Source organism: Penaeus japonicus, unplaced genomic scaffold (genome assembly GCF_977035675.1).
Source record: "Penaeus japonicus unplaced genomic scaffold, GWHDUDI00000001_assembly GWHDUDI00000020, whole genome shotgun sequence".
NCBI classification, from domain to species: Eukaryota; Metazoa; Arthropoda; class Malacostraca; order Decapoda; family Penaeidae; genus Penaeus; species Penaeus japonicus.
In genome coordinates, this window is record NW_028234422.1 from 22,863,366 (window position 1) to 22,875,865 (window position 12,500).

At 35.4% G+C, this 12,500-nt stretch overlaps 1 protein-coding gene across 2 annotated transcripts in view; it reads right to left on the reverse strand.

The window, feature by feature from the left end:
- Positions 1-4,584: 4,584 nt before the first annotated feature.
- The window catches only part of rad50 (DNA repair protein rad50), a 24,644-nt gene continuing 16,728 nt past the window's right edge, over positions 4,585-12,500 (reverse strand). For both annotated transcript variants that reach the window (XM_086548111.1, XM_086548112.1), the window contains exons 15-28: positions 12,470-12,500; positions 11,881-12,015; positions 9,928-10,076; positions 9,324-9,529; positions 9,029-9,198; positions 8,707-8,907; positions 8,184-8,390; positions 7,810-7,983; positions 7,260-7,385; positions 6,631-6,814; positions 6,370-6,487; positions 5,943-6,053; positions 5,140-5,268; positions 4,585-4,830 (exon numbers count right to left, since the gene is read on the reverse strand). The exon at positions 12,470-12,500 is cut by the window's right edge and continues 58 nt beyond it. In XM_086548111.1, coding sequence (XP_086404237.1) covers positions 4,788-4,830; positions 5,140-5,268; positions 5,943-6,053; positions 6,370-6,487; positions 6,631-6,814; positions 7,260-7,385; positions 7,810-7,983; positions 8,184-8,390; positions 8,707-8,907; positions 9,029-9,198; positions 9,324-9,529; positions 9,928-10,076; positions 11,881-12,015; positions 12,470-12,500 — 1,984 coding nt within the window. In that variant the 3' untranslated portion in view covers positions 4,585-4,787. The remainder of the gene's footprint in view (positions 4,831-5,139; positions 5,269-5,942; positions 6,054-6,369; positions 6,488-6,630; positions 6,815-7,259; positions 7,386-7,809; positions 7,984-8,183; positions 8,391-8,706; positions 8,908-9,028; positions 9,199-9,323; positions 9,530-9,927; positions 10,077-11,880; positions 12,016-12,469) is intronic.

A 12,500-nucleotide genomic window follows, 5' to 3' on the forward strand; every position in this document is an offset into this window, starting at 1 on the left:
AGAGAGAGAGAGAGAGAGAGAGAGAGAGAGAGAGAGAGAGAGACTTCTGACTCTGACAAGTTTATTAAGCCAAGTGGTTACTTACATCTTTAAAAAATGAGGTAACATAGACTGTTCTCACCATAATCTCAATCGATCTTTGGGCTCACATATCTTTTACAAAACTTTATAGCTTTATCAACATATTGAAATGTATACAGTACAAAAGGCGGATTAATCATAAGCATACAGTAAAATGTTTACATCTCAAGAGAGCATATCGATATAACACTATGATTTTTCATCTGTATAATAAGTCCTCTCCTGAGGTCACATAGTCATACTTGAATATGTAACGCACATATATGTAAGAAATAGGTAGGTTCCTGGAGGGAAAAAAATATCAGAATATTGAGAAAAATATTTGTATTCAACAGGATGTATCATACATTTCAATAAAACTCTGCTCGGGCTATAATACCCCGAACAGAGGGAAAGGCACAGGCCCATATACACAATCGTCAACTAGTTATGTAATTGATGCAAAATGTTTGTACTTTTTAAAGACTGTCATTACCTGGCTATTTCCTAACATCCATAAGCCTCTTCGGGGAGTCCACCTATCTCTGCGTTTCTGTAAATCTGAAGCATGGGACACTGTAAGATATAGTGTACTAAAGTGTGTGACCTTGGTAACCTACACACCCTGCATTTTTTTCTCCTGTTCACATGTCGGAGCACCTAACTCCCAACAATATTTATACCATAATTCTCATATGCACAGAGAATTAGGACTTCTCATAAGCGAAATCTGCGTTCATCGCTAGATGCATATAGGATTGCAGAGTTTCGCTAATCTCAATCCACTCGCCTTTCCTAATCTCATCATAGTCTAACTGTATCCTCTTGATATTGCCCCTTGCCTGCTTAAGAACACTTTTCATGTCCACATCACACGTTCCTAGCCTCGAAACCTATGAGCAATCAATCGGCACTCGTGAATAATGTGCTCTTGCTATTAAGTGAGTCCATCGGTCCCCTACTATCCACTAAGAAGAATGCATCGTTATTAATCATTTCAATCATTCTATGTGCCGCCCATAACTCGGTCTGTGTCGAAGATATATGATTACTCAGCCTCACCCCACTGCTTGCGGTGACCACGCCACTCCCAGCGAACTGTGTGATGAAAACCCCACATCCTGTTGTCATAATTCAGAACTGACTTATCGCAGTAGACATGAGAATTATCAAGGCGTGTTAGACTCTTTATTTTATGACCATATCTTGCTTCAAGTTGATCTGATTTATACAGCCTCTTGTTTTTATGAAGAATGTTTTAAGATGATTAACTAATACATATACGCACACACTTATATATATATATATATATATATATATATATATATATATATATATATATATATATATATGTGTGTGTGTGTGTGTGTGTGTGTGTGTGTGTGTGTGTGTGTGTGTGTGTGTGTGTGTGTGTGTGTGTGTGTGTGTGCGTGTGTGTGTGTGTAAGAGAGAGAGATGTGTAATTTTCATATTATGTAAATGCATATTTTTTGAGGGGGCGAAACCTTATGAGCTGGTTTCCTAAGAGTAGGAATCCTATCACTAGAGCTCAAGCACTGTATATGGGTTTCCTTTAGAGGTTTAATATATAAACACGAAAAGAACCATGTGAATATGTACATTGTAGAAACAACAGGTTAACACGCCTGAGTGAGGTGCAACAGCTGACCAACAAAGGCTACAACAGCTAGTCGCCCTCAATCCTTCACTTAAGCCTAGAAAGTAGTGATAAAAAAACGACTTATTTAGTGAGTTTTCTGGTCTTGTAATGGCGCATCATTGCTGTGGAAAGTGTGGGTCATCATCGATATAGACTATGTTATACAAATATGAACGTGTTGCTGACATCTTTTTGCCATTCAATTTACCATAATATTGTGAGATATTAGATATCACTTGAGGAAATGCCAGCTTGCTGGTAGTCTGGGATCTCTCATCACGAGGAGGGAAAGCAGTGCGTTTTTCCATCTCATAATTGCACCTCAGGGTGTCCTGTATGCATTCCTCACAGATATTAATGCATGTGATTGGGATCAAATAGTTCCTTATTGGTATTGGGGTTGTATCGACATCATTCCATGGATTAAGCAGATTTCATCATGATTTGGAGACACCTGAAGAGAATATTTACAATATTTCAGATGGCTGTCAGTATGCTAAATGCATCCTAATGGATGATAGATTCCCTGTTCCTGATTTTCTGCTCTTTGATTTGACCTGTACTTAGAAAAAGTTAGGAATTGAAGTTCGAACATTTTTTTCAGAGGTCTGTGTCATATCACATGTCTTTGCTTAATTTTGCCTTGGATCAATCCCTATACTGGCAGTGTAATAATGTTTACTTTCTATATCAACCAAGAAAAATAGAGATCCAGACACGCAAAAATGGGATGAGCAGTTGAAGGGTCCATCAAGTTAAGCAACTTCTTGGTTCTATGATGGCAGGCAGGTACGGTGCTAGCATACAACGTTAAGCGTGTTGTAACCAGCCATCATGGTCATAAACTATCTGTTTAGTCATTTAGATATCTTTGTGGAGCAGCTCCAACATCAATGTCACAGCAGTGGCAGACAAATACATGGTATACTGGGGAGCCATGAAGTCTAGCAAAGAATAACAACCAACAACAGTGTGGTGGACAGTGTGATGGAAAATCATCAGTTTTTCTAGATTCCTACAAGTATAAGGGTGCTAATGCTAAAACAGCCCCAAGAACAGGGGGGCTCTTGTTGGTATTAAATAATGCAGACCTAGGCTGACTAGCAGGTATTAGTAAGGTACATATACAGGTCCAAGGGAGTTCTCAATTGTTCATGAAATTATGCAGAGACTGGAATGACATAATTCCTGTGAGCTTAATAACCATCTTGTAGTGACACAACCTTACAAAAAGGGTGATGATGAAAACCCATCACAGAATGCAAGTAGTTTAATTTAACCATTGTAGACAGAGATAGATTTGCCTGCCCTGTCTTCAGGATGGGTTTTATTTCAGAGTGAGGCAAATTCACACAATATACCTTGACTTTCCCCTACTCTCTTTCTTTTTTTTTACTCATTGGGAAAATAGAGCCTTTTTTGTGTTTTTTAATTTTTGTCGTACAGGGTCCATATCACCTCATTATTTTCTTTATACTCATTGTGATAAAAGTATTATTGTTTTATGGGAAGATGAAAAGCAACTTCATCTTTTTCATATTTGTGTACTGTTGTGAACAAATACAAAAAATATAAGCATCCCTAATGAAAATAACATGCTGTCAAGCCAAAAACTCCTGTGTCATGAATGTCAAGACACCTGTCCGCAATGGTTTAATAAACAACTGGTACATCTTTATTATATTTTATACATATTTCAGTACAATGAACAGGTAATACTGACATACTATATGGGGGTAGTAGTAGTAACCTATGGGAGAACACTCACAGGGACACACTTCCCATACACCAATGCACTCAGGGCACCATCTACTTCAAGATGAGAACATGCTCAGAAGGACTAAGAGTATAATATGTAAATATTGAATATATAATCCATCTTGTTTAAAAAGTTGAGTTTGTGTGCTCATATGTCTCCTAAACCTCAGAGGTGGCATTAAGGATAAGACACTATTCCTGGATTAATAGAGGAATAACATGGAATGTGATTTATACAAAGTTGACCTTTACCCTTTATCATATTCCCTAAAGAAAACATACATATTCAGAAACAAAATCTGCAGACACAGACTAAGAAGCCTGTTCCAATCTGATCTGCTTTATATCTCAATTAAGGAGTTACTTTTCTGCATTAATAATAGGGTGTAAAAACTACATAGTTGGATATATCTGTGGATAAAATTCCAAGGGTTTCATTCAAATGTACAGTCGTTTAGGGAAAAAAAAATATTCATGACTTTAATTCAGTAAAAAAGAACAGATAATGACAAGAAATTATCTGCTCTGCTAGCTCTGTAAACATGTAATTATAAAAAAATGATAATTACAATACCTTGTTATAAATCAGAAAATCAAGTCATGTACACTGAATAGGCATTGGATTGCTTCCTTTAAGACTTAAATTGCCCAATGTATTTTTACCCAAGGGATAGTGTTGATAATGTACAGGTTATTTAATATCTGGCATTCATTACTGAAAAGTAAAATTAACAGCTGCTGTTCTGGCTGATTTAATTGCTGAAACACTTGAGAGTTTAAGAAAATATAGAATGGTTGTATGGAATAACAGATTTGTAAAGAATTATATATATATACTTTATTTATTTACATGATAAATAAGTAGTATCCACTTTTAGCCCTTTTTTAGGTATAGCACTTATTTAGAAACTGGAGTTAGCTATGCCTACTTTGTAAACAAATTAGAAAGACAAATAACTTATTTTATATAATATAAATAAACTGCCAAGAGAGATTTTCAAATTTCTATTCTGAGTAGAGTTATATGCCAGAACATGAAATCAAGATTTCATGTTGTACTCTAATACTATTCATGAGTAGGTTTAGGATATAATGATAATAGTAAAAACAAATTAAACTTTTTATCATGTAGCATGTGCTATTACAAAAATATCTACAAAGGTAAACTAAAACATTGAAGTCTAGATGTTTCCATTCCACAAAATGTGAATGTCCTATACTTTAACAATTCAACATCAAGGTAATAACAAAGAGATTGTGACAATTAGAAAAGCTATCATTTACTTATAATTCATGTAAAAGGGATGCTTTAAAGCTGTGATATCTCCTTCTGAGTGATTGTGGATAATCCCCTGAAAAAAGAACAGTACAATAAAATAAAATCTCATAGAATAAAAGACTGAACTAAGTAAAAATAGTTTTCTTAAGCATTTATGTAGTTCTTCACTCACTTATTGTTTCTTAATTTTTATTTCCTTTTTAATAACTTACAAGAATCACAATCTAATTGATGATTAATTAACTTTGTGATATAAATACATCATTCATTTTTAATGTTGTTTATAAGCAGTGAACATAAACATTTAAATATGAAGAGTATTTCAGGATGAGAACATTAAAAATCCTAACAGGAATCAACCAGAGAGTTGTCTAGCACTTACCGGTCATTCCTTTCAACTAGGGAGAAATAATCAGTGTAATCAGGATGACCCAACTTCTCCAGAAATTCGTGGTCGTGTGTAATGATAATCAGTTGCAGATTTTCTTGACTTGCCCTCTTATTCACAATACTGAAGGAGAAATGCAGTTGTGCTCTTTAAATGAATGTTAAAATAAGATGCAAACAGGGATATGTTTGTAAGTTATACTGTGTCAGACAGGGAATATATAGAAGTCTAAGTTAAACATTAGTTCATGTACACTAGCACAGGCTTGTCTAAACCCTCCGTGACAGGAATGTTTTGTGGGGCTGGATCACTGTCATACTGCATTCTGCTTTTGTTGAAATTGCAAGTTATTTATTTCTTAAGCTGTGTAAATATATCATCATACCAAAAGCTAATTTGATGTATCATATAAACTCATATTTCATACCATAAATCTAGAAAAAATAGAACACACATAACATTTTCAGATGCCCAGCCAAGGCTGAACATCTTAAGATGTGGCCAGTCTCAGAATGGTTAAAGACAAAACTCCTATGATCTTTACTTAGTGAAAGCTATATACTTCTCACACTGTGCTAGTGAAGTTATGGTCAAATATTATCTTTAGAAAACAATAATGTAAATCTATATGGAAAGACACTACTAAGGTCAAGAAAAATGTTTATTTTTTTAAAATCTGGAGCAAAATATACAAGTGCAAGAATGAGAAAGAGATATGCAAATACACATGTATTCAAATAGAGAGATAAATTTTTTTCATTCATATAATTCTGACTGTGTACAATAAACACACTTACTCTAACAGAGCAAGGGCAAGAGCCTCAATATTTTCACGATCTAAGTTTGTGGTTGGTTCGTCAAGTGCCAAAATGCCACAGTTGGTGCTGAATGTTTCTGCAAGGGCCATTCTGAAATCATATACAAGATGAAATAAAAGACATCCATTTCACTTTGTCTAAAATAATTCATTCATATATAACAATAATCTAATATGTAAAAATAATTGCCCGATTCCCTAAACACCATTGGCAATTTGTCTGTTTACAATAAGATGAAATTCAGAATATATGGAAAGGAGATCTGCAACTAATGACACTAATGACCTGATACTACTATGGTAATGTTAAGAAAATCTTGAAACTGATAATGTATAAACACACAATCCAAAAGTTATCCCAAGGCATGTTATAAACTCCCCCACTCATAAGCCGTTACCCATATTACCTGATGATAAGTGACGCTAGGACTTTCTGACCAGCAGAACAACGTCCTCTCATATCCATTTCTGTGCCATTTTTAACCATCACAACTCTGTAATTGTATGTGCGTCGCTTGTCTGCCCCTGAAATTATCATGGTTGTTATAAAAGCAATATAAATCAGAAGAAAGGAAGAATAAAAGGGCAGTCAATATCTGCACAACCAAAAAAATCTGATTTTTTTATTTTGGTGATTACAACACTCTGTATAACTGATAAACACAAACCTTGGGACTCAGTCTCATCTGTCTGGATCTCAATGTAGTCAATGTCATTACCCCTATAGGTTGAGCGCCAAAGTTCTCGGATAATGCTGTTGATTGTGCGCATTTTATCTGAGTGGAAACGCATTATGGCAGTATCCAATGCTTTATAGTATTTGTTCAAATCATCTGCAGCTACATCAGTGCACTGAAATGAATAATAAAATTAGGGTAGAATTGTACATTACAATTGAAAAATTATACAAGTGCAAATATTTCCATAGAAAACATGAATCTCTCATATCCTTTAGAACAGTGCTTCTTAAGCAGATGAATGGTTCAACTAAGGATGAATGAGAGTAGAGGGATGGCTAGAGGATGAATGAAACCTGAAGGCTGAATGATTTAATATACTCATATATATATATATACTTTTATACTAAAAAAAGCATTTTCATAAATTCTTAGAGCATTAGCATTACAAATAATGTGTCTAGAAATATATATTTGTGGTCTATGCCACACTTGTTAATGCCCCATTTGTTTCATTTCAAATTGGTAAAGAATTATATTGCTTTATGGTTTTTAGTCGGAATCATACACAGTAAGAAATCATCAAAATACCATATTTTCTAATGTATGCTTTCACTCACCTTCATCTCCACAAACTTCTGCTTATAATTCTTATCAGCATCTCGGATCTCCTTCCTTCGCAGCTCACTTTCCAGTGTCTGTATAGTTTTGTTGACCTCCTGCAGACGCCCATCCAGAATGCCTCCCTTAAAATAGAGAAAATCAACAATCAGAAAATTTGTTTATTAATGAATGTTTTAAGGAATGAGGGAAATGTGACATAGAATGCATTATTCCACATTTTGGTTTATGTCTTCAGAGACAGCTGAAATTCAATGACCTTGGTTCTTGTGTTGCAATTAAGACTTAACCCTAATTACAAATCTTAATAAAATAATGGGAAATAGAAATATAATAGAATGAATTAATCAATCATTTACTTACTTAACCTATTCAAGCCAGACAATGTCCTGTAATGGACTCTACCCATATATGACCATTCTACATAGTTCCGTTTGAATATATTTTTCTTGTTACATAAACAAATAATGAAAAAGAACACTACCAAATAAGAAATGCTGATAAATACGGCCAAGAGCAGAGAATTTTTATTTCTGACACATGCATTACCTGATTGTCTATTCTACTAGACTTCTCCAGAAGTTCAGTCTTTTCATCAATAAGCTTGTCGTAGTCGAAACCCCTTATACGCTCTTCCAGATTTCTAATCACTTTCTGCACTCTCGTGGCTTCCACCTCCTTCTCTCGGATTTTCTTTTCATCATCTAGGTTTCGTTTCCTTTGCTAGAGGGAGACAAACCATTCAATGAACATGTGGATATTACAACTAATACATCCATAACATATCCAAGGACAAAGATCTAGCTCCCCTCACCCCTTAAAGAGAAGAGAAGAGAAGAAATAGAAGAGGTAAAGGAAAATACATAACATAAGAGATAATAATCATAGTAAAATATATGCCCAGAAGGCTTTCTCCTCCTTACCTTCTGATTGGCAAGCTGCTTCTCAATGTCGCGGTTTTTTTCATCAACCATTTTCTTTTGTGCCTCTAAGTGTGAGGCAGTCTCCTGTAGACTAGAAACCTTTTCACGAATCTCCTTTAGCCGGTTCTCCTCCCCTCTTGAAATGTAAGAGCTGATATTCCTATGCAAATCATTTGCCTTTCTGTGTGTCTCGAGGATGGTGCCTACCTATTGGCCATCAATAATACATGCTTAAAATGGTAAAAATACAATTGCTTTATCAAAAAAAGATATGTAAAATTATTGTAATGATAGTAAACTTCATCAATAATAATAATATCCTATACCACAGATTGTAACAGTAACATCACTGCATCTAAAATCAATATCAAAATAATATGGAAGACTGTATTTGGAGTTTACCTGAAGATAGTGAAATCTGAGAAAATTAATCAATTACAGTACAACTTCCTATCAATGACTCTACAGGGAAAAAGAAAAATATAGAAAAGAAAAAACCTGTTCACTATGTCCAACAACAAACCTTGTTATTCTGAGTGTCAATCCAAGAGTCTTTTTCTGCCATGAGCTTTGTCTTCTCAGAAGTTTTGGTTGTTATCTGGAACTTGAAGGGTGCTATCTCCATTTGAGCCTTTTCTATGTCCTCAGTGAGCTTGTTCCGCTCCTCTTCCAGCTTAGCAACGTCTTCTTTCAGTTTCTCTGTCTCCTGAAGCTTGGTCTTCAGCTATAATGATAATAAGTATCCAATGAGTTCAGTAACATAAACTTTGAATTTACACTTAAAAGTTTCAGATTGTAAAACACACACTGATGATGATAATAATAATATCCAGTAGTTCTCACACCTCAAGTTCCTGTGTGGAAAGTCTTAATTTGCGGTCTTTAAGTCCTTGAAGACAATCCTTGTGCTCCTGAAGCTGTTCTTGTAATTCTTCAACTTTGCCTTGCAACTTGCGAAGTTTATCTTCCAGTTCACTCTGTTTGGTTACTGCTTCTTCCATGGTCATTCCTCCATCTGTGATACAAAAAACTCATAAGAAGCAACAGCAACAACAACAGTAATACCAATAGCAACAACATCAAACAAGAACATAACTAAGAGAGCAATATCTCACAAAAAAAAAAAACTGATACCCATACCTGAGCTTCCTAAAGTTGCCTGGAGATCATCAATTTGATCCTTGAGCTGCTTAACCTTCCTCATATTGTTTTCAATGGTGATCACATCTGGCTGAATCTGGCGAGCCATCTCCTCGTCTCCCTGAGTCATGTCCAGCATTTCCTTCTGGGATTCCAGGTCAGAGTCTACTTTTGCTAATTCCTTCATCTCCTCTTCAATCTGGGCTCTAAAGAAAGTTGGCAAGTCAATGAAGTGGCTTTGTAATGTAGACTGCATAAAGATGAAAATATTACTTTGTATAATATTCATAACTAACAAAATTCTTGAAAAATGGATGATAAATAATTTTGATATTCCAAAATCAATGGCTTTACATTTTTTAGCATGAACTTATGTTACAAATTTTAAGCACAGTAAATCTACCAAATTCATTACAGTCATAAGCTTTTGCACTTTCCAGCTTTGTCTTTGGCATGTTTCTTTTATCAAGGATGTGGGCTTGCACAGACATCCTATTTCATGTGTGGTATCTGTAAAACTGACATCTTTTCCTTTGCCAACAACCACTATAAAAAGTTTACCAATTCTAATAATTCTAAGACCTATACAAACAAGAACACATACCTGATCTTGTCCAGTTCCAGTTTGGCACTGTTTGCCAGGTTTCGCTGTGGTTTAAGCTGTATCATCTGGTCATGGACTTTCTCTTGTTTATCAAGTTTTATTTTGACCTCCTCTAATTTGCCTGGAATGCTAATTACCTTTCCTTCAAGCTGAAAGAAAGAAAAGAAAACAAAAATCAATTTCATATTCTTCTATTTAAACTGTTGTGTAACGCTTAACCTGTTGCCGATGGGGCTGTGGGTTCCAAATGATCAAAACGAGTATTTCAAACGAGTAAGCCTAACACCTCAGGCTTTTTGCCCACACTAGCTATAAACTGGCAAGAAGTGCTACACGCCCAATCACCTAGTGCGCCAGCCAGGAGGATAACCATGACAAAATATCTTGTCTCCGGCGGCTGATCCTGCCACCACTCGACGTGATATCTTGTCACCCAGCATTAACCCATTCATGCTGGGGGCATTCCAGCCTTGCATTTTGTAATGCCGGGGCTCTCGAACGCATAGGCCTAAATCAATTAAATAAGCGATGCCGTATGACGGCACCCAGCGAACAGGCCTTGAATGCGCGGTACCCGTGGTGTACCACCCGTCCAGAGAGGGTTAACGGGTTAAAGTTGAAAAACGGCCAAAAAGGCACTTTTATGGTAAAATTAGTTAATTTCACTTTTAACTGGTTGTGGAGTTCTCAATATCATGTTCCAGACAGACATGCAAGGCAGTACAACACAGAAATAACCCACCATAGACACTATGCCTGAAAGTTGAAATTACCTTTATAAGCATTAAAGTGAATCACAAATATTGAAATACAGTAAGAAAAGGGAAAAATAACTGGCTATTGAATAAAGAAGGAAGTTTCTTACTAATGCCAGATCATATGTGACATTCATTTTTTTTTTTTTTTTTTTTTTTTTTGCTTGCAAGCATTCAATACACAGGCCATATGAGGATGAGTGACATGAGGGACACATAGCCATTAAATGACTCAAACTAGTAATTAATGTGCCCTTGGGAAACATTCTCCACTCTGATGTCTCTCTCCTTATCTTCTGGGAACTTGCATATGATTTGGGGAATCTTGGTGTCCAGTATAATTTCCCATTTCACTCCAAGTCATCCTCTCATTCACATTCCTTTATCAGACCTCATCCTCTTCTTGCATATGAATGAAAAGTTATGCCTCTCTGTGCATGATGTCATGTGTGGTAAAGCCATCAACTGCCTCACCATCCACTCATTTGGATGTACTCAGTAATCATGGATAACAGATGAATTTTGGCAATGCCAATGTTTTCATGAGGCAGATCAAACTTTATAAAAATATAATTAAAAACTACAGAAATATTACATAGCCAAAAATGTTTTTTATCCATTTTTTCATTTATACTAGTCATAACTCCTATAATTTTTGTTATAAATAATTTCTAAAAACACCTGCAGTGTCTATAGAGACTAGGCTGTACACACATGATCACCTGTGCATTAGCCATATATAAAAAAATAAACATGACATGATATCACATTCCTGGAGGGATAGCACTGCCACCACATGATGTGTTGTCATGTCTTCATCATTAACAAGTTAACACAATAGTCTGTTTACTTGAAGTGTGTCTTTCCCTCTCTCTGCTCCCCCCCCCCCATTTGCAGAGAGAGGGAGTGAACCCAATATAGACACACTATGATTGCATGCTTGTGAAGCACAAAATTGAACATTTATTCAAATACCATGTTTTGCAATTTTAACAACTAATGGTTAAGAGCCTGGTGTCACATGCATTTTTTTCTAATTGAATATGTTGGATGTAAGCAAATTGTTAAAGGAAAACATGGTATACACAAAACAAATGGATGGTCTATGCATGATTCTTCAAACCAAATCAAATCAAGAACAGTAGGCCAATTTCAGGAAACTGTTATAATACAAAGCTGTACCTAGTCACAAACATACCTCCTCAATGAGTTGATTGACTTCATCTTTAGATGGAAAGTCTCTATGACAGAGAGGGCAGCAGTCTCTTTGACGGAGCTTGGCAGTGAAGCGGTTAAAAACAGTGATGCAACTGGAGAGATCTCCTCGTTCACGCTGCAAATGTAGAAAGCACACGTTACAATCACACATGTTCTTGGGCACACTATGCAAAATATCTACAAGTAAAATTATGTCTAAAGTTTTTTTTTTATAAATAGGTCACCACAATTTTTCACTTCTTATAAAACTACTGTCTCCATAACAGATATATTTGCTGTAATATCAAATGACTGAATTAGAAAAATAAAGGAAAAATAAGATATACCATAACACACCAACAACTCTCAGCATGATAAACACAACAATGACAAAAGTAGGAACAATATAAACACTACATAAAACACAGAAATTTATGCTGACAATCAATCTTTCATGTATTTCCAATATATGAAACCAATATCTGTAAGCCATTTTAAAATGAAGACCTAAATGCACTCAATATTTAGAAATGGATAGCTTATCATAGTAGATAACTTAGGCAATATATGAAATTACACTTTTTCCTTACAGTAAGGTTGTCCTTCACTTCTTTTGACTTT